Here is a 24,782-nt window from a genome sequence, read left to right on the forward strand (position 1 = left end):
AAGGAAGGAAGGAAGGAAGGAAGGAAGGAAGGAAGAAAGAAAGAAAGAAAGGAGGGAGAGAGAGAAAGAGAGAGAGAAAGAAAGAAAGGAAGGAAGGAAGGAAGGAAGGAAGGAAGGAAGGAAGGAAGGAAGGAAGGAAAGGAAGGAAGGAAAGAAAGAAAGAACGAACGAATGAAAAAGAAAGAAAGAGAAAGAAAGAAAGAAAGAAAGAAAGAAAGAAAGAAAGAAAGAAAGAAAGAAAGAAAGAAAGAAAGAAAGAAAGAAAAAGAAAGAAAGAGAGAGAGAAAGAAAGAAAGAAAAAAGAAAGAAAGAAAGTAAGAAGAAAGAAAGAAAGAAGAAAGAAAGAAAGAGAAAGAAGGAAGGAGAAGGAAGGAAGGAAGAAAGAAAGAAAGAAAGAAAGAGAGAGAGAAAGAAAGAAAGAAAGAAGAAAGAAAGAAAGAAAGAAAGAAGAAAGAAGAAAGAAAGAAAGAAAGAAAGAAAGAAAGAAAGAAAGAAAGAAAGAAAGAAAGAAAGAAAGAAAGAAAGAAAGAAAGAAAGAAAGAAAGAAAGAAAAAAAGAAAGAAAGAGAGTAAGTCTCAGATTCAGTCATGAGCTGCAGTGCCTAGAGTGAGAATATGAGGCCCCAGGGATGCTATAGAGTGGGTCCCTGAGTGGACAGACACAACCCTGCATGTAGTCGGTGCCCTCTGGAGACAGTGCCAGTCTGTCAGGAAGCTCCATACCCAAGACTTGGCTCTGCCATTTGGACAGTGGGTCCTGGAAGCCTTGAGGTACAATCTGGGCCCAGAAGGGTGGAACCGAGGCCAGCAAGGTTAGGGGGCCATGGACAAGGGCTCTGCTTTCTGCCGCCTTCAACCCCACTCGCTCCGCTTGTGCAGACGAACCCACCAGTCCCAGCATTGACCTGCAGGCCAAGCACGTACCCGCCTCCGCTGTGGTCTCCAGTGCCATGAACTCGGCTCCCGCCCTGGGCACCAGCCCGACCTCCCCGACCTTCACCTTTGCCCTCGGCCGCCATTACTCCCAGGACTGCAGTGAGTGCTGCTTGCATCCCAGTCCCCCTTGCTGCTGGGCACTCCTGGGCTCTATTGAGGGCTGCTGCTTGACTGCTTTCTGCTCCTTCCGGGGTACCCTGGGGAGATCCAGATCCTGGACCGCCACCCCCCTCACTGACTGGGGCCCCCACTGGTGGTTTTGCAGGCAGCATCAAAGCTGGCCGTCGTTCCTCCTACCTGCTGGCCATCACCACAGAGCGTTCCAGATCCTGTGATGATGGACTCAACACCTTCCGTGACGAGGGCCGGCCTCTGCGGTAAGGCTCTCTCTCTCTCTCTCTCTCTTTTGTTTTGTTTGCTGTGGGTATCCCCTGACCCAACTTCACACCTGGAATGGGCGGGAAGAGGAATCTGCTTGTGGGGAAAGAGGGGATAAGAAGGAGAGTTAGAGACAGAAGGGAGACTCAGCCAAAGGAAGCAGCAAGGAGAACCAGCAGAGAGAATCAGACACCACCCTTTAATCTTCAGACCCGCCAGGCCGTAGGGGCTACAGGGGCCAAGCCGAGCTGAGAAAGGCCTCACCATCCCCCTAATAACACTAGGACTCTTTCATTTATATTTAAAAAATAGTTTGGATTTTTTTGTTTGTTCATTTTGAGGTCACCTCTGGCTCGAGGCTCAGGAATCACTCCTGTATGTGTTCAGGGATCATATGGGATGCTAGGGATCTAATCTAGGTTGTTTGTGTGCAAGGAAGTGCCCTCTTGCTGTGCTATCCCTGTGGATCCTCTTTTTTTTTGTTGTTTATTTGGTGGGGGGGGGGCTGCACCTGGTATACTCATGGGCTACTTCTGGCTCTGCGCTTAGGAATCACTCCTGGCAGTGTTTGGGGGACTATATGGGATGCCGGATATTGAACTCGGGTTAGCCATGTGCAAGGCAAACATTCCTCTTTTTTTGACAGGAGTTGGGGGTTCCCAAGTAGAGTATAGGGGGTTATTACAGATGGTTCTCCATACCAGCCTGAGCAGTTCAGCACTTGAGCTGGGTACTGTGATGCTGCTCAGACCCAGCAGTGTGTGGGCCACCTGGGCTACACCCTGCATTGCTTCAGGAGCTTGGGAGTTGGGGTCAAACTCAAGCCTTAAATGCAAGACATGGTTAAACTATCTCTCTAGTCTCCTGTGAGGCTTCTCTCCCTCAGAAAGCTTCTGAGGGCCAGAGGGCCAGTACCAAGGTTAAGGGTGCTTGCCTTGCATACAGCTGACCTGGGTTTGAGCCCCCATACTGCACATGGTCCCCTGAGCCATGCCAGCAGTGAGTAGCAGCTCAGAGCTAGGAAACAGCCCTGATAATGTCTGGGTGTGGCCCCAACTCTGAATAAAAGGAGGCTCCTGGGGCCGGAGAGATAGCACAGCGGTAAAGCATTTGCCTCGCAAGCAGCCAGCCCAGGACAGATGGTGGTTTGAATCCTGGCATCCCATATGCTCCCCCCATGCCTGCCAAGAGAGATTTCTGAGTGCAGAGGCAGAAGTAACCCCTGAGCACCACCAGATATGGCCCAAACAAACAAACAAACAAACAAACAAATAGAAAAAACAAAGTTAAGCATCATGAATAAACATTTGTAATGTGTCATGTGATTAAAATTATACTTTAATTTAAAAAAATAAAATAAGGGGCCAGAGAGATAGCATGGAGGTAGTGCATTTGCCTTGCATGCAGAAGGACGGTGGTTTAGATCCCGGCATCCCATATGGTCCCCCGAGCCTGCCAGGAGCGATTTCTGAGCACCCAGAGTGCTGCAAGGTGTGATCCAAAAACCAAAAACCAAACAAACAAAATAAATAACTAACTACAAGGAGGCTCCTGAGCCTGGGGGGTCTAGTGATGGGAAGATACGCAGGGGTAGAATTCAAATGTGAGTCCTCTATGTGTGTCTCTTAGCCTCACCTTGTGTCCTCTCCCCAGGCGCCTCCCAAACCGAGTGCCCAGCTTGCGGATGCTTCGAAGCTTCTTCACTGATGGGGTGAGTGGCAAGTGTGTTTTGTGAACAAGGGGCGCCTCAGTCTTAGAGCAGAGGCATAGCAGATGGTTCTAGGCTGTTTCAAACTCTCCTTCCTCTCTCAACCACTCACTCATTGCCCCTCTGAGGCCAATGTACTATTGCTGGCCCATGTACTCAACTGTCCCATGTACTCAGCCATACCATGTATTCATGGCCCATGTAATCACTAATGTACTATTCCATGTACTCACACGCTCCCGTGTACTCATGGCTAGATACTCACACTGTTCTGTGCACTAATGGCTTGTGTATTCATGACTTATGTATTCACACTATTCCATGGCCACCTGTGATTTCACACCGGCTTATTTATTATGCCTCCTGAGAACGGCCACTTCTATCACACACTCACCTCTTTGGCCACTTCACCTTGTCCTCTGCACCCCACAGACCTCCACTCCTTGAAACTCCTTCCTGCCCTGCTCTCTCCCCAGAGGGAATGTGAGCCCCAGGAGATGGGGGGGTCTCCCTGGCTTTGCTCATCGCTTCACTCCCATAAGGTGCCTAGGCAGGGCCTATGCTCAATGTCTTGGGGCTCAAGCAGAAAGGTGGAGGGCCAGTTTGAGAGCCAAGGAGAGCTGGGATTTACAGCCTCACAGCTTCAGGACTGGAGGAGACACAAGCTCGGATTTCAGCCTCTCTAGCTCTCCACACCCCAGCACAGTGTCCCGGACTTACCCCATCTACTGCTTCCTCAATACTCCCTACACAGGGCCATCCGGGCCTGTTGACACTCCGGCTTCCTCTGTTTAACTCCTCATGGGCCCGGCTACCTGCTGCACGAGCTCAGGCCTTGTTGACGTCCCTGCTTCCCCTGTTTATTGAACTCCGTGTTGACACAAGAGCTTCCTCTGTTTCCTTAATTCCTCTGTGTCTATAAAGCTCAGGAAGGTTCTAGATTGGCCTTTCTGGCATAGCAGGGCATGTGGCCAGTAGGACACAGCCTTCCTTTCTCTAGAGCTTTCTATGACCTGGTGCCAAGGGATTCAGAGAGGGCCTGCCAGCCCCCTGAGGCCACACAGCATAGGCACAGGTCAGCCCCGAGCCAGAGGGAGTGACAATGAAGTTCCTGAGATGCTGGCTCTACAGAAACCCTCTGCTATTGCCTGGTACTATCTCGCTGCAGTCTCTGGACAGCTGGGGCACCTCAGAAGATGCTGATGCTCCTGCCAAGCGTCACTCCACATCGGATCTCTCGGATGCCACCTTCAGCGACATCAGGAGGGAAGGCTGGTTGCACTATAAGCAGGTCCTCACCAAGAAGGGAAAGGTAAGTGGGCGTAAGGGGGGAGCTGGAGGAGGACTGAACTGGTCCCGGCGCCCACCCACCACATCTGGAGCACAGAGAAGCAGCAGGAACTGCAACCAAGGGGCAGAGACTGGGGAGAACTTTCTAGGGATCCAAAGGACTCAGGACAGAGAGATCAGCCTGAGAGGTGGGGGGGTCTTTGCTGGCGATGGGTCTGATCACATGGTCCTTGGAATGAGGTTAGAAACAGCCTAGGGAGACCTGGTAGGTGCCCCTATTTCTACTCTCCCAAGGGCCACTGGGATTCCTGACTGTGCAGCTCAAGGACTGGTGACTTTGGGAGGTGACGTGGCCAGCCTTTCCAAGCCTTCAGGCTTCACCCAGAGGGGTCTTGGAGGGCCTTGGAGCACCGTTCCTCTGCCTTCTTTCAGAGTGAATTAGAGGGGGGCAATGCTGGGTCAGGGAAGAGCCTTGGCTGACCCAGGAGAGAGACCAGGGAACAGGGGCCTAGGGAGATAGGGGGAGCTAAGCTGATGACTCACGCCCCCGTGACTGTCTGTCCACGCCTGTAAATGGGACCAGTAATGACCCCAGCTCACACTCCTGATGATGTGGCAAAGATAAGCCTAGCACGAGGGGCAGCCGAGCTTCAGCTCGCTTCTTTTACTAGAATTTTCCACCTGGCCTCCTTGGGATCTTGTACCTGGAAAGAACCTAAGCTTTGAAGGCACATGCGGTTGGCCCTCTGCCCAGGCGCCTTTCAGCACAAGGCCCTACGTGGCCCCCTTTACTTTCAAGCCAGATGAGGGCTATGATGTCTTCCCTGCCATCCCTAAAGCCTGCCTGCCTCAACTTTCAGTGGAGGATCTTAGGTGGTGGGGAAGCCAGGCTAGTCTGCCCTGTTCAGAATGAGTAGAAAAATGACACTGCCTAAGAGTGATGAGTGCCTGACTCGGGTGGGGGCGTTCAGGGGAGAGCATGTGGCCAGTGACCCTAAACTTAGGGAGGAGCTATAGCAGCCAGAGTAAGAGGTGAGCTCCTCCCATGGGTCTTCAAGAGGTTTTAGATCAGATGGGGGGGTGGTGGAAGTCTGGCCTTGGTGGCACAAGAAGGCACCACTGTCCTTGTCACGTGAGCCAAGAAGGCAGGAAGGGATAATTTAGAGGGAGGTTCCGGGGAAGGCAGGCTAGGCCTGTTGCAGGCAGGGAGGGAAGGTGAGGAGGAGGCGGCCTTGGTTTCTGGGTTCCCAGCATGGGAACTGTGGGTGGCAGTGGGGGGCCCTCCCCAGAGCCACAGGCCACTGGAGGAGCAGGTTTTGGGAGAGGCAGCTCAGAGTTCTGTGGGGACTTATGAAACCTGAGGGTTCTGAGACATACCCCAGTGATGGTGTCCTGAAGTCATGGGCTTCCTGAGATGTGACACCCAGGAGAGGGGCCCCCAGAAAGGGCATCAGTTCCTTGAGGTGCACGGGAATGGTGTGCAGAGGGAGAAGACAAGAGGGGTCATATGGAGAGGAGAGACCATGGATGGACAAGAGATTGCAAATGGCAGTAAAAGCTGGAGAGAGTGCTGGGTCAGTGGGGGCCAGGGATTGCTGCAGGATTGCACTGTGTGAGATGACAAAGGGGAATCCCAGTGTAGACAAACTCCAGTCCTTGGGAGGTTTCAGTGAGTTTTGCAGGCCCTCAACAGCCAGTGACCTCTATGTCCCTCAGCTCCAGAGATCCCAGAAACTCAGGCACAGTGTTTCCTGAATAGGGAGATGGGCTGGTGGTCCCTCCTGCCCACACTAACTGTTCTAGAACCATCCATACTATCAGCCCAGTTCCCTTTCACTTGTGTACTTGGTACTGAGACTGAATTTAGGACAGAGCTTGGGGTCAGTTTCACATCTCCCATCTGTCCAGGACCGGGGTACCAGCCAGGGGACTGTTCCCACAAAGTCAGACTATCCTGACAGTCAGTTTGGGAAGGAGGGTCTGAAACATGCCTGCAACCACAAGGTTAGCAATGGGGTTTTCTGTTCAGGGAATCTGAGAACCACTCCTGCTGGCACTCAGCCATCGGTGCTCAGGCCCTAGGATGCAGTACTGCATGGGCCACCAGGGCCACATCTGCCAATGCTTGGGAGACCATGTGGTGCCAGGGACCACCGTGGGGCTCAGCGTCAGAGCTGGCTGCCACCATGAAGACCAGCTCACCTCTTGCTTTATTATCAGGGACAATGGCCAGGAAAGGAGACTTGGCATGTTCAGGGTCACCTAGTTGGCCAATCTCAGAGAGTCCCCTTGTCACCATCTCTCACTCTCTCTGTCACTTAACATTCTCCAGGAAGGGCCCAGCCTAGCATGCTTCTGCTCTGAAGGCCCTGGGCCAAGCCCAATGGGTGGGCCTGGCCCATAGTGTGGGAGTGGCTGACCCGAAGAGAGCCCGGCTGTACCCTCCCTTCTTTCACTAAAGGCAGAGGCTGGCACCGGGTGTGTCATAGCAGTTGGTCACCAGGCAGAGGTAGGGAGCCTGTCTGGGTGCTCTGAAGCAACCATACATTTCTTCAATAGCTAGTGATGCATGCTCCCTCCTCTGTCTGCCTTGCAAGAGGACCCAAAGCTCCCAGCGCAGGCACAGGAGGGTAACACTACCTGGAGCTGTCTGTGGCGCATCCCACCTGAGACTCAGTGAGCTTGGGGGAAAGTTGCACAGGGCGGTGGCGTTTGAACTCAGACCTGAGGGTTGAGAAGGAGGCCAGAGATGCAACTCTGGCAAAGGGGCTCCTCAGAGTAAGGGTCTGGCTTGTTCTTGGCCAAAAGCCCCTTTGGGAAGCAGGTCAAGAAAGGAGGTGGGAGAAGTGATGGGTTTGCAGAGGCTGGTGATAGAAAAAAAAAAAAAAAAGCTTAGATTGGATACCAAAAGGCCATGGGAGCCCAGAGATGTATTGAGGTGCCTGCGTTCAGCCACACCCCACCTCGCCCTTCAGATGCCATCAGCTCTTGGGTGTGACAGGCACAAGGTCTTCAGACAAAAATGTTGGGCCAGAGCAATAATGCAGTGGGCAGGGTGCTTGCCTTGTACGTGGCGGACCTATGTTGGATCCCTGGCACTGTATATGATCTTCCGAGCCAGGAGGAAGTCCTGAGCACTGCCAGATGTGCTCAACTCCAAAAATCAAGACAAAATAACTCCATGTCCTCCCCTGGGGCCAAGTCACCCCAGCTGGAAAATGGTGTAGAGGATGAACTGGGGAAATTCGGGAGGAAACTGAGCAGGAACCAGTAGCCTTTGGAGGAAAACCAAGGCTTGGAGAGGAGAGAAGGGAAGACTAACTGGGTCCCAGGCCAGCCGGGTGTCTCTGGCAAGGGGTCCTTCTCAGATGGATTCTGAAACATGCTGAACAGGTGTGGTAACTCTGGTCAGTCCTGTTGTATGGGACGGCTCAGGAATAGCTGGGTGAGGACTTTGTCTGCTGGAAGGGAACCCCGATTGCCCTCGGAACCCTCCTGGAGTCTCTGATGCATTGCCATGACCAGATGAGATTGGATGCTAAGAAGAATTGCACGGTCCCCTATCCACTCACCCAGCCAGCATAGAGCCAGAGCAGCCCCTAAGCACCAGCAGATGTGGGCCAGAAAACAGAACCCCACATCCCCCATGAAAATAGAATAGGAGGGAGAGAGGAAGCTCTGGGTTAGGCCGAGGATTTGTTTTTGTATTTTGTTACTGGGGAGGGACCTAGCTTGGGGCCACTCAGGGTGGGAGTAGGAAGCCCAGGAGGCTTCTGGCGGGCCTGTGTCTTGCAAGCCTCGATTGAGCTAGGGACCCAGGCCCGCCTCTCACTCACGCTCGCCCCCTTCCCCATCTCTCCCTCCCTCCCTTCCTCCCTCCCTTGTGTCTCCTGCAGAAAGCGGGCGGCGGCCTGCGCCAGTGGAAGCGGGTGTACGCCGCGCTGCGGGCGCGCTCGCTCTCGCTGAGCAAGGAGCGGCGGGAGCCCGGGCCGGCGGCGGCGGGGGCGGCGGCGGCCGTCGCAGGTGAGGACGAGGCGGCGCCCGTCTGCATCGGCTCCTGCCTGGTGGACATCTCCTACAGCGAGACCAAGAGGAGGCACGTGTTCCGGCTGACCACCGCTGACTTCTGTGAATATCTCTTTCAGGCTGAGGACCGGGATGACATGCTGGGCTGGATCAGAGCAATCCGGGAGAACAGCAGGGCCGAGGGCGAGGTGAGGGTCCCGGCCAGCTGCGTGGGCCAGGGAGGGCAGGGACACATCTCTGTCTCTCTAAAGTCCTCTCACCGGCTGTGGACTCCTAGAGCCCTCCGGGCCTCAGTTTCCCCATCTGCAAAATGGGCCCGCAGGCGTGGCTCTAGGTTTGGGGGTGAGAAGGAAAGGCTCACACAGCAATTGATAACTTGTCCCCAGCTGCGAAGGCAGGAGCAGAGTCACTGCAGGAAGCACAGTCATGAAAACAGGCTAGTCTGCCCAGGGCAGGCAGGCCAGCAGGCCGGGCCAGCCGAGACTACCGTCTTGATGCCGGCTGCGGTTTTGGAGGTCTCCCATGGCACCCATTACAGAATGCGGTGCCCCGTGCCAGGCTGGCCTGACCCTTTCTGGTACGCGGTCCTGTCTGCAGGGCATGGGCATGTTGACCCTGGGCGGAGGCCAGGAGGCCAGGAAGCCTGGCCTTTTGGCAGCTGGCAGCAGAGCTTGAGCCAAGGGACTTGGGTAGGGACTTGGGGAGAATGTGGCCAATGGCGCCCTCTCCTGGGCTGCTGCAATAGTTCAGGGACTGGCTCTCTGGGTTGCAGTTTCTACCTGGGTCCACCTCCTCTGGCCCAGTGCTCACCTGCAGGGATTTGTGCTGCAGTTCCTGGGCTGGAGGATGGGTCTGTAACACCTGGGCCCTGGTTCACCTGCCCACACTAGCTCTGGGCCATGCAGGCCTGAGCCCTCTCCACCCCACAGAACAGGGTCAATGTAGGGAGGAAGATTTGGAGACTGGGGCCTCTGATCTGGGCGGTCTGACTGGCTGGGCTGTCACCAACACAGCCTGGACAGGGGTTCTATGTCACCTGCCTGGTCACAACAGTGGCCCACACCAGCTTCCACATAATTTTGTCCCCCAACCCTGAACCACTGTATTCCATCCCTATGTGACTGCTGAGAGGATAGAGACTCAGAATCCCAATGGGTCATCCAGCTAGTGAGGATTCAGGAATCCTGCCCCAGTCTTTGATCCAGGGTCTTTGCCCTTGGCAGGCATATGAAGCAGAGGGGAGGCTGAGGCAGGCCAGGGAGCAGCCTGGTGGTAGATTGGCACGGGCACTGAAAGTCTCTGCTCTCTCTCTCTTCCCCTCCAGGACCCCGGCTGTGCCAACCAAGCTCTGATCAGCAAGAAGCTTAATGATTATCGCAAAGTGAGGTGAGCCTTCACACAGGGGACTAGCACCCCAGCAGCAGCTCCTCCCTGCGCACTACAGGGTCCCCCCACTGCTGGACTAGGGGCAGCAGAGTGACTGGGGCCATGAGACCTCCAAGTGCCCAGAAAGATAGAGTGGGCTGGTCTCAGAGCTGGGGGGTGGGTGTCTGCGGTGCTGGCACCCCCAAGTGAAAACAATTCTTTTCTTTCTTTTTCTGTGCAGCCACAGCTCCGGGCCTAAAGCAGATTCCTCCCCCAAAGGCTCTCGTGGCCTGGGGGGGCTCAAGTCTGAGTTTCTCAAGCAAAGTGCGGCCCGGGGCTTCAGGCCTCAGGACCAGTCTTCAGGGAACAAAGGTAGGACTGGGGCCTATTGGGGAGTAATGTGCACTTGGGTGTGTGTATGTGTGTGTGGGAGATTGTCACATGTGCATGTGCTGTATGTTCACTGGTACACATGTGTATGTGGGTACATGCATGCTGGGTACATGGGTTTACAGTGTACATACATGCATGTGTGTACATGTGTGTGCTGTGTGGGTGTACGTGACTGCTTTTGTGTGCATGCAGGTTTGTTTACATGTGTCAGACTTATCCCTAAGCCTGTCTGCCCAGCTGTGTGGGCCTGTGAGGGTCTGGGGCTCCCCAGGTCTCTGGTCTGGATAGTGAGGGACCCAACTTTTCTCCCTGACACCCTGCTGAGCCTCTTCCAGCCCTTGTGGGAGGCTGACACTAGATGGAAGTTTCCTAGGCAGGGCCACACACTTGGTTTCTAAAGAGTTCTCTTTGCTTGTTGCCACCTACCTGGAGTTGGCCACAGGGAAGTCTTTGGGAACACTGAGGCCCCTTTTCCCAGCATAAACACTCTAATCTGGACTCCCCCCTTGGGGTACGATTCCCCTCCCCACAGTCCCCCACAGTCTCATTGCTCTGCTAGTGTCTCTCTGTATCTTCATGTGCATGAATGTGGGGCATGGGCACATGTGACCCAGGGTGCTTGCTGCCCTTCCCTGGGCCCCTTAAGCTCACTCTCACTCTCTTCCTCACCCTCAGATGAAGGTGCTGCTGCCCCCAGAACTCCTTGGGGCATAAACATTATCAAGAAGAACAAAAAGGCAGCACCCCGGGCTTTTGGGGTCCGCCTGGAGGAGTGCCAACCAGCCACGGAGAACCAGGTAGGTAGGTCCTTACTTCTGCAGGGTGAGCAGGCAGTGGATTGCTATGAAGCTCTGGAACTGTGAAACCTGGTCTCCTCACCATCTCACAGACATGGTTGGGAAGTCAACCCAGGAAGGAAGGTGGTCCCTGAGACCCAGTCCCCCGGAGACCCAGCCTCCTGGGGAGAGGGCAGCAGAACTGTGGTGACGACTCACATGCCCCTTATACCCCAGCAAGATGCCCACAGTTTCTATCCTCTCGACTGGAGACAGCTGCGCCAGTTTTCCCCAGGGTTCCATCTGGCTTTCAGCCTCCAACTCTGACACTCCCCACTGGTGAGCAGTGCTGCACTCACCCATTCTCTCATCCCCTGTGTGTCCCCAGCGTGTCCCACTGATTGTGGCTGCCTGCTGCCGCCTGGTGGAGGCACGGGGGCTGGAGTCAACGGGCATTTACCGGGTGCCTGGGAACAATGCGGTGGTGTCCAGCTTGCAAGAGCAGCTCAACCGTGGACCCGGAGACATCAACCTGCAAGACGAGGTGCGTGTGGGTCTGGGTGGCTGTGTTGTTGGGAGCTCATAGTCTTATTATCGGCTGGGCCTGGTCTCCCAGCAGGAAGGACAGAAACCATCCCATGGGCAGATGGTCATTCTGGTCCAGGCTTAAGGACAACAGATGTGAGACCTGGGGGCTAAGAGCAGCTCCCCAAGTCTGAGAGAGCAAGTGAGGCTTTTCATATTGCAGGAAGAACTGCCCAGACTGGCCTCGTCCATGTCCTTTCCTGAGCAGGACCCAGAGAGAACATGCTGGGCTAGTCATCCCCCACTTCCTTCACAGCCCTTCAAACATGGGAAAACTGGGACTGGGCGTTCTCAGAGTCAGGGACATGGGCCTTGATCCTTTGTGTAGTTCACTGCATCCCCAGATAACACTGGACATAGCCCTGGTAATCCCCCTCGACTGTTGGTTAGAGGCATTGAACTGTCAGACCAGTTTCCCTGAGAGTGGCCTCTAGGCCCTCTGGGCAATGCTTGGGAATCAACTTAAAGCAGAAATGTAGACACCGTTTTATTGGGGGCCTTGTAGAAGTAGAGGCTGCTGGTGCAGAGGAAGGGGAGTAGGTGCTTCCAGTTCAGGCAACCGTATCTCCCTGGCTGCAGGCCCTGGCATTCAGTGGGTGTTCCCCAGGATTCTTGGGTCATAAAGGTGCTGAGTGACTGGGGAGCAGGGCAGGAGATCTGCACTTCCTCGGTTTTGTTTTGTTTTGTTTTGCTTTATTTGTTTTGGACCACACTCTGCGCTCTCCAGGGCATGCTCTTTGGCACTGTGCTCAAGGGTCACTCTTGTTTTTTGGGGGGGTGGTCACACCTGGCAGCGCTCTGGTTACTCCTGGCTCTCCGCTGGGGGACCATATGGGATGCCGGGATTCGAACCACTGACCTTCTGCATGCAAGGCAAATGCCCTACCTCCATGCTATCTCTCTGGCCCCAAGGGTCACTCTTTTTTTTTTAACCAAGGGTCACTCTTGGAAGGCTCAGGGGACCATATGCTGAACTGGGGGTGTGTGGGGACCCCAGTGTGCCCCTCCTATGCTCAGCCTCTCAAACTCTCTCTGACCCCTCTGTATTGATCTGAGTTCTCATTTTCAATTTTACTTAACACAAGGCCTGTGCTGACAAAGATGGTTGGAAAATTGCTAATGTGGGTGGTGAGATCCCATGTGTCACATCCAATAAGATACAGGGACAGTCTCCCTGCCTTTGGGGACACAGGGAGACAAAAAGGAGGATGCGTGACAGGTCTCACCTGCTCTCCTGGGCCAGAGTGTGAATCTGGAGGGGTCGCTGTGAAGAACGAGGAAGGGCTGCACTTTGTCATGTGAGCAGGAGGAGCAGGAACAGGGTGAAACTCTTTGGAACCCCAGCAGAGGGTCTGAGCATCATTGGGCTCATGGCTGCAAGGCTGAGTCCAGGCAGTGAACAAAGGTCTTCACAGAAGCCCTGGACCATGATCCACTAGGGAAGCCTAAGTGAGGGGTAGGGAAAGAAGATACTTGAGCTTCTGGGCAAGATGGGGAGAAGTGCCAGGAGTTTAGACTGTGCATATACAAGGCCCTGGGTCTCACCCCTGGCCCAAGCTCCTGGTGGCTCCCTGAGCACTGTCAGGGTGCCCAGGGAAGAAGTTAGGAATTGAGAGAGTGCCTGGGGTGAAACTGGGACCCCCTGGGTGAGAAGGAGGAAGAAGAGGTAGAGGAGGAGGAGGAACTGGAGATGGAGAAGGAGGAGGAGCTTTGTGGGAGGGAGCAGAAGGGCCCGGAAAAGGCAGAGTTTTGCACTGGAGGCCAGGAGAGGCTCAGAAGAGAAGGCTGGAGCAGGAACCCTGTGCTGAGCCCAGGCACTGTCTGATACCCTGAGCATCACTAGGGCTACTAAGGAGAGCCCCAATACCAAGGAACCAGAGCTGGAGGCTGGTGTCTGTCTCGGGCAGGAGCAGAACTCGGGGAGGTAGGAAAGAGGACATGCCAGATGATGGTCCACCCCCCAGGATCTGGGGTGATGGTAAGTCACCCACATGAGGATGACCACAGAGTGAGACTAGACAGAGACTAGAGTTGGGGCCTGGGGTCAGTGCAAGGAATGGGGAATGCAGGGCAAGTGTCAGTGAAATGGGGGCTCCTGTTGGCCAAAAGGAGAGGGGGTCTCCAATTGGGAGGGTCAGGAAGGATGCTCCTCAACTGGAGGTAGTAGAATGGGCTGGGGAGAAGAGAGTGTGATCAGTGCTGGAGGATGTTGGAGGTTTTATTTCTCACATATTTTGCAAGACAGAGTGATAGCACAGCGGGTAGGGCATTTGCCTTGCACACGACCAATCTGGGTTTGATCCCCAGCATCCCATGTGGTACCGTGAACATGCAAGGAGTGATTTCTGAGCACAGAGCAAGACTAATTTCTCGTGACCCAAGACAAACAAACAAACAAACAAACAAAAAGACTTGAATGGGGTGTGAGAGAAGCAAAGTGGCAGCATCTAACTAGGTCTTCTGTTGAGGAGGGGATTGCTTTTCGGTGTGTTTGGTCCATGGAGCCTTGGGCAGAGCAGTTCTCTGGGTCTTGGTGATGGGGATCTTTTTTGGTCTGGGTCCCAGTTATTTGTTATTCTCCGAAGGTTCCAGCAAGCTGATGCCTTGGACTTTGTACAGGTTGATGGTGCCCCCTGCTGGAAAGATAGGACAATGACCCAGAATTCTGTTTAGCTCCCATTTATTTAGCTCTGTTTCTCTCTCCACAGCCCCTCTGACCTTTGGAGGGGGCTGTCCTGTGTGGGAAAGAGGTCTGCAGATCCCATATTCTGTAGAAGCCAATGGTCATCCCAGTGTTTCCTCCCCAGTGGCAGCTGGGGATACTGCCAGCTACAAGATAGACAGGGTCCCAGCACCTTGGGGGAGAAGCAGTCTGCAGAAACGAGGGGACACCCCAGCCCCCCCACAGTGATGAAGGCCAAGGAGAGACTATCAGGCTGGCATGGCTAGTGGCAGCTGCTTTGCCTAGGGTGAGCAGCCTGGGAGGCCTCCCCCAAGAGGTGATTTCAGCAGGATGAGTTTGCCAGGGAGGGGTGTTTATGCAGCCTGAGGAGCAGGAGAGTTCAAGGGCAATGGGTCCAAGATAGGAAGGTACTGGGTGGGAGACAGTACAACATTGTATTTTTAGGCCTGGGGAAGGCACTGCAGCTGGTTCCTGGGGTCCATTGGCAGGCTGGCTGGCGGGTCTCCGTCTGTTCTAAGAGGTCGTGGGCCTCTGTGGAAGTGAATACTGGTGCCCACGGACCAGTGATGGGAGAGACTAGAACTGACCACATCCAGGCACTTGGCTCTGCTTTTTGTAGCAGCCCTTGGCCCAGAAACCCTAGGTCGCCAGGCTACTCCATGTTCTCGGGGGTGGGCAAGCAGGGAGGTGAGTGCCTGGCCAGACTGATGGGCTCTGGCCAGGAAAGGGGATCTGGGCATCCGGGCTGGGTCAACCTGTGTATGACTTATGTATGATGCCTGTGCTCCCACCCCCAGCGCTGGCAGGACCTCAATGTCATCAGCAGCTTACTCAAGTCCTTCTTCCGGAAGCTGCCTGAGCCGCTGTTCACTGATGGTGAGTAGGGTAATGGCTAATGAGGGATGGCGAGTGGTGGAAGGCATCAACGGCTGCACCAATGGCTGCCTTCAGAGTCTGTGACTCCTCACAGGGCAGAAGAGGCTGCCTGGAGTCCCAGGTTCCATTCCCTACACATTATAAGCTACCTTGAATACAGCCGAAAGTAACCCAAAATTCTGAGCTGGGGAAGCTCCTAAATATTGCCAGATATGGCCTCAACCCACTCTCCCACCGAATTGTTTTTGTTTGTTTGTTTTGGAGACACATCTGGCGATGCTCAAGGATTACTCCTGGCTCTGCATTCAGGAATTTCCCTGTCATTTCTTAGAAGACCAAGCAATATGGAATGCTTGGGTTAAAACCTGGGTCAGCCATGTACAAGGCAAACACCCTAACTGCTATACTATTGCTCTGGCCTCACTCCCATCCAATTTTATTTTATTTTATTTTATTTTTGGCCACACCTGTTTGATGCTTAGGGGTTACTCCTGGCTAAGCGCTCAGAAATTGCCCCAGGCTTGGGGGGAACATATGGGACGCTGGGGGATCAAACCGCGGTCCTTCCTTGGCTAGCGCTTGCAAGGCAGACACCTTACCTCTAGTGCCACCTCACAGGCCCCCCCACCCAATTTTATTTTGGTTTGTCTGGTTTACCTTTTTTGGGAGGGGTCACGCCCGGCGGCACTCAGGGATTACTCCTGGCTTTGTGCTCAGAAATCGCTCCTGACAGGCACAGGGGACCATAGGGGATGCCAGAATTTGAACTACCGTCTGTCCTAGGTCGGCTGCATGCAAAGCAAATGCCTTACCGCTGTGCTATATCTCTGGCCCCTTTGGATTTTTTGTTTTAATACTAAAAATTGTTGGAGCCTAGAAAGATACCACAGAGGATGGGACAAAAAATAAATCAAGCATAGTCAAAGCTGTTCATCTTTCTTTTCCCTTTTTTCCATTTTTTTGGGTGGTGGTGGTGGTAGTTTTGGGGCCACACTCAGTGGTGCTCAGGGATTACTCCTGACTCTGCACTCAGAAGTCACTCCTGGCAGACTTGGGGGACCATTAGGATACCAGGGATTGAACCCAGGTCTGTCCTGGATCCATCTGCATGCATCATTCTGGTCCCTAAGATGTTCATCTTTCTTTAATGCATTCTGCAATAAAGAAAGGAAGGCCTAATAGTTATAAAATGATTTTCTGATTTTCCCCAATATTTTCATAATTTTTCTCTTGCGTGTAATGCACTTCAATCCATTTGTAGCTCTGTGAGTCTGGAGTCATTTTCCCCTGTCCTGACACCAGGACATTGTCTTCTTCCTCAGGTTTGTGTCCAGAGCCTGCCCTTCTCCCCTCAGCAAAGTTCCACAGTCCTTTCCCTTCTCATCTTTCTAATCCTGACTCAGCCTTGCTACCAGTCCCCACAGTCCTATCTGTGTTAGCTTTGCTCTATTTTGCTCTGCCTTGTTTTGTTTCGTTTTTGTTTTGGGGCCACAGTACTAGAGGTTACTTCCAGCCCTGCTCAAGGAACCATGTCAGGCAGAGATGGGAGCCTAGTTGGCAGCATACAAAGCCAGAGCTCCGCCCACTAAGCTTCTCAGCTCTTGCTGTGCTAGCCCTGACTAAGAAAATGTTGTGGGCGGGAGAGATAGCATGGAGGTAAGGCGTTTGCCTTGCATGCAGAAGGATGGTGGTTTGAATCCCGGCATCCCATATGGTCCCCTGAGCCTGCCAGGAGCAATTTCTGAGCATAAAGCCAGGAGTAACCCCTGAGCATTGCTGGGTGTGACCCAAAAACCAAAAAAAAAAAAAATGTTGTTTTAAAGTCAGAGATAATTCAGTAGTTAGGTGCTTGCCCTGTACATGGCTGACTCCAGATGTATCCTTGGCACTGCATAGGATCCACCAAGCCCCGCCAGGAATAACTCTGAGCACAGAGCCAGGAGTGAACCATGGAGTAAACCACTCCTGGGAGTGTCCCCAAACCAAACCAAATATACACAAACCCACCCACATGCACACACAAACAGGCATACACACACACACACGCACACATAATGCACATAAACACAGAAAAATGTTGATGTTTCAGACTTGGTCAGGCAAAGCCGATGTCTTTTTTCCTCCAAGGAATATTCTTCTTTTCTTTGTTTGCTTTGGGGGGCCACACCTGGCAGCATTCAGGGGTCACCACTCTGCCTCTGCACTCAGGAATTATTCTCAATGGGTTCAGGGAACCACATAGGATGCTGGGAATCAGGTTGGTTGTGTGTAGGGTAAAGGTCTACCCGCTATACTATCGATCCAGCCCCCTCCAAGGAACAGTCTTCACTATCCTAGTATGTAGATTCAACTAAATGGAATTGAGTAAACATTCCATTCCAGGCCAGGCATGTATCTTAGTGGTTGAGCACTTACCTCAAACATAAGAGAACCAGGGGCCGGAGAAATAGTATGGAGGTAAGGCTCTTGCCTTTCATGCAGAAGGTCATTGGTTCGAATCTCGGCATCCCCTATGGTCCCCCGAGCCTGCCAGGAGTGATTTCTGAGCATTGAGCCAGAAGGAACCCCTGAGCGCTGCCAGGTGTGACCCAAAACAAAACAAACAAAAAACAAAAACAAAAACAAAACATGAGAACCAGCAATTGAGCTCCCTTCCCTCTGTGTGTGTGTGTGTGTGTGTGTGTGTGTGTGTGTGTGTGTGTGTGTGTGTGTGTGTGTTGCTGGAGGAATGAACCAGGCTCACTCACGCAAGGCCCAAGCGCTGCCCCTGCCACAACTCCATCCACATTCCATTGGGTAAAGCTCCCCTGAATTTAATCTGAGTAGGTTCCAAGGAAGGGTGATACAAGGTGGAGGTGTCTGGAGGCTGGGAGGCCTTTTGTCTCTCCTGACCTTGGGGTGTGCTTGTCCTGGAAATGAGGCAGGGACCTCTGGCGCCTGTCAGTAGGCAACTCTTATTCTTTTCTGAGCAAATGATCGCACACGGCACAGCTGTGGGGGTCTCACACACACGCAGCCACAGGGCCCCCCAAATAGGACAGCCAGGGTTCATGCAGGCCAGACCCCCACCTACCCCTAAAATCAGGTGTCCCTGTTTCTAGACAAATACAATGACTTCATTGAGGCCAATCGTCTTGAAGACTCCAGGGAACGCATGAAGACGCTTCGGAAACTGGTGAGGAAAACGGGTCCAGACTCCTATGCGGAACTGGGGAAGAAGCCCCTCCTCATTGGGTGTCTGTTTCTCTGTCTGGTTATTTATTTATTCATTTATTTATTTATTTATTTATTTATTTTGGTTTTTGGCCACACCCATCAGCGATCAGGGGTTACTCCTGGCTCTCTGCTCAGAAATCTCTCCTGGCAGGCTTGGGCGACCATATGGGATGCTGGGACTTGAACCCAGGTCTGTCCTGGGTCAGCCCTGTGCAAGGCAAATGCCTTTCTGCTGTGTTATCTCTCTGGCCCCTGTTTCTCTGTCTTTACAGCCTGCCAGGGGTGATTTCTAAGCGCAGAGATAGGAGTAATCCCTGAGCGCGCTGTGTGTGACCCTAAAAAATAGAGGGTGGGGAGGGGGGTTGGATGCCCTGAGGTATGAAAATAGGGGCCCTTTGGGGAGCAGCTGCCATAACCTGGTTCCATTCCTCCTCTCTCTGCCCAGATCCGGGATCTCCCAGGACACTACTATGAGACCCTTAAATTTCTTGTGGGCCACCTGAAGACCATTGCAGACCACTCAGAGAAGAACAAGGTGGGGCCTAGGCTGGGGTGACTCCGTTTTTCTCCCCTCTCTGAGGGTCAGCTAGCCTCTCTCAGCAGCCCTTAATCTGTAAAAGACATTCCACACTAGGAACATGTCACATAGCAGCACCACAGCACCTGCCTGGCATGCATGAGACCCCAGGTTCAACCCCTGGCATCGCCTGGCCCCTTGAACATTACCAGGTGGGGTCCTGGTGGACCCCAGCACCAAAGGCCTGAGTAGCATTAGATCCTGAGGGATCAAGCACCTAACCATGGGGCCTGGTTTGCCTGACTGAGTATTGAGGACCTACCAAGTGCACAGAGATCTATCCTGGCAGGGCTTAGGTGAAAACTCTCCAGCCCTCTCTCCAAGTGTTTCTTTAAAAGGTCGTTTTTATGAGGGGTCAGAGTGATAATACAGCGAGTAGGATTCTTGCACGTGGCAGACCTGGGTTCAATCCCAATATCCCATATGGTTCCTTGAGCACCTTCAGGTGTGATTCCTGAGTGCAGAGCCAGGAGTGATTCCTGAGCACTGCCAGTGTGCCCCCCCCCCAAATAAGCAGAAAAGTCACAGGATTTAAAGAAGCAAGTCATTCTACAGCTGGAGTGATAGCATAGCAGGTAGGACACTTGCCTTGCATGCAGCCAACCTGGATTTGATCCCTAAGTGCAAAGTCAGGAGGAAGCCCTGAGAACTATTAGCTGTGGCCCCAAAGCACAAAAATAAAGCTGTTGTTTTATCCCACAACACCCTCCATGCTGATTAGTGCCCCTGCCCTGGTCCCCTTTCATCTACCGTTGTCCCCTTTCAAGGCCTGCCCAGTCTGGCATGGGGTGGGTGTCAGACCTGGGCACTGCCCCATCCATCAGGCATGTGGGTGCAATGTAGTCTGTGCTCTAGTTCCCAGGGTCCTCCAGGGCCAGGCAAAGGGGCATTTGACCCCTGAGCCAGGGGCCTGAGAGGCCTGGAGTGAAGGGGTTCATGGGGGTGTTCATACTGAGGGTTCTCTCCCTGCCCAGATGGAGCCCCGGAACCTGGCCCTGGTCTTCGGGCCCACTTTGGTGAGGACGTCGGAGGACAACATGGCGGACATGGTGACGCACATGCCCGACCGCTATAAGATCGTGGAGACACTGATCCAGCACGTAAGCAGGAGGCACTCAGGGCTGGTTCCTGCCCGTGGGGGGGCTGCGCTGGGGAAGTGACAGGCACCTCATAAACTGGTGCTGGTGGCCCATCTCCCTGAGAATCAGAACCCCCTGAGCTTCCACCAGGCCTGTGGGGCTCAGAGGCAAAGAAAGTGAGGGACATTGTTGCTGGACCAAGAGCAGAAAGGGTGAAGGTAAGGCACCTTCATAAGACAACATAGACAGGTGCAGGGCGAGGGAGATGGTGATGCCTTGGGTGATGGGAGTGAAGGGGCAACACAAAGCTTGGACTCGTGCTGGGGCCTGCATTCATGCTGCTGTGTCCTGGCATGGCCAAGTTGGGGTGTATAAAAGGAATCTTCTTTTTTTTTTTTTTTTTTTGCATATTTTTTATTATAATAATAATTAGGAATCTCCTTTTTATCCCTGATGGATGAGACCCAAAGGAACCAGCAGAGGGCGCAATATGCTCATACCTTGGGCTGCACCGCCCCCTTCTGGGCACTAAGCGATTTAAACTTTTTTGTTTTTATTTTTGTTTTTGGGCCACACCCTGCGGCACTCCCGGATTACTCCTGGCTCTGTGCTCAGAAATCACTCCTGGAAACCTTAGGGAATGCAGGGGATCAAACCTGAGTCTGCCACCTACAAGTCAAAGGCCCTACCGCTGTGCTATCTCTCTGTCCCCAACTTTTTTTTTTTTTTAAATCATTCCTTCAATTTTCTGGATCCTGGTAGGGCCACAAAACACAGAGCCAGGGCAGAAGAAACGTAGGCCTAACATGGGCAAGAATCTGAGTTTCAGAACCTCAGTATGCTCGCTCCTTCCCAGCACCTTCTGGAGTAGAGCACAATTTTTTTGTTTTTTTGTTTTTGGGTCACACCCAGTGATGCTCAGGGGTTACTCCTGGCTATGCACTCAGAAATTGCTTCTGGCTTGGAGGATCATATGGGACACCAGGGATCGGACCGAGGTCCATCCTGGGTCAGCCACATGCAAGGTGTTTACCCTACCACTGAGCTATTGCTTCGGCCCAATTTAAAAAATATTTTTAACGATTTTTTTTGGGGGTGGTTCACACTCAGTGGTGCTCAGGGATTACTACTGGCTCTGTGCTCAGAAATCGCTCCAGGCTGGCTCAGGGGACCATATGGGATGCTGGGATTCAAATTACCATTCGTCCTGGGTTGGCTGCATGCAAAGCAAATGCCCTACCACTGTGCTTTTTCTCCAGCCCCTTTTTTTAATGTTTTAAAAAGTCATAACAAGAGTGTCTCTGACAAGAGAAATCAGATTACTAAATATAAAGGGGCTGATACAAGATTCACAGCTCAGGGTTAGGCATGGCTGTGTAGCCAATGCTTAGGTCCTTTTCCGGCAGGGACCTAGGAGGGACAGCAGAGTGAGGCAGTGGGAGGATTCGGTTCCACTGTCCAACTGACCTGCTTTTGTCCTTCCTTTGAGGGTGACTGGGACCCTGAGCCAGAGGCACAAGCAGCTGCTTGTCTCTCAGTGTCAGGTTGATGGGGGAGTGTCCCAGCACCGGGTGTCCCAGCTGTCGAGGGCAGTGAGGTGGGGTCAGGGAGATGCACCAGAAGTGCATCTCAAATTTAATTTTGCAACATATCAGGGAACCCCTGAGGCTCTCAAATATTGAATTTTGGGGGGAGAGAGAGACAAGCTGCTCTTATAGCTACATCTACAGCCTTGGAGATGCCCCCAAGGCCCATCATCTCTGGTCAGCTGAGGACCCATCTGAGCTGTCCAAAGCCTGATGGGTGGCATATCTGTGCCCCTGCCTAGCCTTAGCCCCATGCCTGGAAAAGAACAAGTCTGTGACAGGTTGAATTACTTTTGAGGTGACACCAGGCCAGATGCTCCCACTCAGGGTTTCATTTCTGGATACAGACCCGCCAGTTAGTTGGTAGAAGCAAGACAGAAGCAGGGTGGCATGAACTGACATGTTCTTCCAGAAGGTCACAGCCAGGTGACAGGCTGGAGAAAAGCCTTTTACCATGGATCCTACAGAAATCTTCCATAGACTTTTTTCAGGGGTGCGGCCATTGGGTAATGCTCAGGGGTTACTCCTGGTGGGCTTTACACTCAGGAAATCACTCCTGATGGTGCTTGGGGGACCATATGGGAGATGCCAGGGATAGAACCTGGATCGGCTGCATGCAAGGCAAATGTCCTGCCCACTGTGTTTTCACTCAGCCCCATGTCCTATAGACTTCTAAGCACTTTTGGTCCCCACATTGGGTGAAAGCTGGCTCTGCAGGCTCCCTCTGGCCAACCTGGCCTGGGTTCTGCCCCTTTAATTCCCGAAGCTGATTCTTTCTGGCCACTGAAGAGTTTTACTGCTTCACTCACTGTGCCCTCTCCTCCCCTCCACAGTTCTAGGGATAAAGGCTCATGTTAGGCCCATTTCCAGATGAGTCAATAGACTCAGTGATGATTTGCCCAAAGCTGTGATTTGAACCGAGACCTGTGGCCCCAGACTTTGCCTTTCTGACCTCTCTTCTCCCTCCTGCCCGTGCTCACTGCCTGTTTGCCTGCTTCTCCTCCTCACAGTCTAAGTGTGACCAATGGGAGGTTGGGACACACGTCTTCTCCCACTGAGTCACCTTGGCTTCTCACCCCTCCCTTTCCAGTCTCCCCTGTACTCTGATGGGCTTACAGGTATCCTTCTGTGTTTATTTTATCCATTATGTTTTTTTGTTTTTGTTTTTGTTTTTTGTTTTGTTTTTGGGTCACAACCGGCAGCACTCAGGGGTTATTCCTGGCAGGCTCGGGGGCCCATATGGGATGCTGGGATTCAAACCACAGACCTTCTGCATGCAAGGCCTTACCTCCATGCTATCTCTCCAGCCCCTATCCATTCTGTTTTTAAGCTTAAATAAAAGAGTTTTAATCTTTAAAAACTAAAGAAAAATAAAGCACAGAATTCAGGCCTTGTACATAGCCAACTCCAGTTCCATCCTGAGTACCACAGAGTCCTCCAAACCCTGCCAGGAGAGAGCCCTGAACACAGAGCCAGAGGGGTCAGCCCTGAATACTGCAGAATATGGCCCAAACCATGCCTCCCTCAAGAGAAATCTCTTTTTCAGTGTTTGGTGAATTGAATCTATAATTCATTATTTGGCTTTTATTCTGTGTGCAGTGCTGGGGATGGAACCAGGGCCTCAAGCATGTAAGGCCAGTTCTCTACCATTAAACTACACATCCCTGGCTCTGTTGTTATTTATTTTTAAATACCAATTTGTAATTACTTTTTTAATTTTTTTATTTTTGGGGGGTTAGGGGTCACACCCAGCAGTGCACAGGGGTTACTCTTGGCTCTGCACTCAGAAATTGCTCCTGGCATGCACGGGGGACCACATGGAATGCTGGGATTCGAACCACCAACCATGCTGGATCGGCAGCATGCAAGGCACCTTACCACTGTGCTATGTCTCCTGCTCCTATTTATCTTTTTTTTTTTTCTGGACACATCTGATAGTGCTCATATCTCACTCTTGGCAGTGTTGCGTGGCTATATGAGATACTAGGGATCAAACCCGCGTCAGCCATGTGCAAGACAGATGCCCTCCCTACTGTACTAGCACTCTGGCCCCACACTCATTTGCCTTTTGAAAACTCTCTGAGGTTAGTTTCCAAGATAGAATGAGCTTTGTGTTTTCATATGTTCATTTACATACATAGGGCTATGGTCACTGGTCTTAGCAATGCCTGGGCCTAGACGATGGGGTGCCACAAGGTACTGGCGATAGAACCCAGGACTTTGCACAGACCCAGCTCTCCTGCCCTGCATGCTCAGTGGCTTTTATAAGATTGCCTTTCTTCGTACTGTCCTTTTGTACTGTCACCTGCTGCTGTGACCCTGGGACCTTTTTCACACGGCAGCTTTATAAGGAACGTGAGTCCCCCATGCGCAGGGTCTAGGTCAATGGCGTTCAGGATGTGCATGACAGCAGGACCATGCTCTGAGAAGGCTGACACTAGGCAAGGTCATTGTGTGAACTCAGAGGGTGACCAGTCAGTCCAGGTCACTAGGTCAGTCCAGGGGTGGGGGAGCGAACAGGTATCATAGTGATCGTGACACACAGTCAAAGCCTGGGACACCTCCTGCTTGCCTTCTGCCCCTTCCCTCCTAGTTCCCAATGTCCTGGCTCAGGTCATTCACACTTGGGTGGGATCTGGTGGCAAATCTCATGGTCTGGTAATGTGCCATGGTCATGTGCATATACAGTGGCCACAGAGCCCCTCTCCATTTCTTTTCTCATACCCCTTCCCTGTTTTTAAGTAATATTTTTAGTTGAATCACTCTGAGATATAGTTACAAAGTGGCTCATGATTGAGTTTTAGTTATACAATGGCCAACATCCATCACTTCACCAATGCATGTTTCCTTCACCATCAATGTCCCCAGTTTCTCTTCTGCCCACCCCCCTGCTGCCTCATTAGCAGACATTTTTCTTCAGAAATCTTTGACATTTTCCTTCAAGATTTTTCAAATTTCACAATGTTGATTTGAATAAGGGTTTTTTTTTCTTTTTTTTTTTCTTCTTTAATGTAGAATTGCAAGGAGGAGAGAGGAACGGATCAGAGAGAAAGTGTGAATAGGAAGGAAAGATGAAGGTGGGAGGAGAAAGGGGTGATCTGGAGCCAGAGGGAGAGAGAATAGGAGTGAAGTGGGGGTGGAGTTAGAATGATCTGGGCTCTCGGATGGGCTTTTGAATCCCTTTCTTTTCTCAGCTGGCATTTTGGAGAAATCCTTGGCCTGCCTGTCCCTCAGGGACCCTCCGGACACCTCTCTCCAGAATTGTCCCTTCCTAGGGGGCGGGGCAGACCCCCAGTTGTCAGTGTGGGG

General features: G+C 52.5%; 1 protein-coding gene across 1 annotated transcript in view; it reads left to right on the forward strand.

The window, feature by feature from the left end:
* Positions 1-24,782, forward strand: part of ARHGAP23 (Rho GTPase activating protein 23) — an 84,791-nt gene that overhangs the window by 52,566 nt on the left and 7,443 nt on the right. Inside the window, exons 8-20 of the mRNA XM_049778867.1 lie at positions 879-1,034; positions 1,201-1,312; positions 2,967-3,024; positions 4,190-4,333; positions 8,208-8,525; positions 9,662-9,723; positions 9,944-10,074; positions 10,771-10,892; positions 11,260-11,415; positions 14,937-15,015; positions 18,117-18,190; positions 18,677-18,766; positions 19,783-19,908. Coding sequence (XP_049634824.1) covers positions 879-1,034; positions 1,201-1,312; positions 2,967-3,024; positions 4,190-4,333; positions 8,208-8,525; positions 9,662-9,723; positions 9,944-10,074; positions 10,771-10,892; positions 11,260-11,415; positions 14,937-15,015; positions 18,117-18,190; positions 18,677-18,766; positions 19,783-19,908 — 1,628 coding nt within the window. The remainder of the gene's footprint in view (positions 1-878; positions 1,035-1,200; positions 1,313-2,966; positions 3,025-4,189; positions 4,334-8,207; positions 8,526-9,661; positions 9,724-9,943; positions 10,075-10,770; positions 10,893-11,259; positions 11,416-14,936; positions 15,016-18,116; positions 18,191-18,676; positions 18,767-19,782; positions 19,909-24,782) is intronic.

The sequence above is a fragment of the Suncus etruscus genome, chromosome 1 (genome assembly GCF_024139225.1).
Source record: "Suncus etruscus isolate mSunEtr1 chromosome 1, mSunEtr1.pri.cur, whole genome shotgun sequence".
In the NCBI taxonomy this organism is placed as follows: Eukaryota; Metazoa; Chordata; class Mammalia; order Eulipotyphla; family Soricidae; genus Suncus; species Suncus etruscus.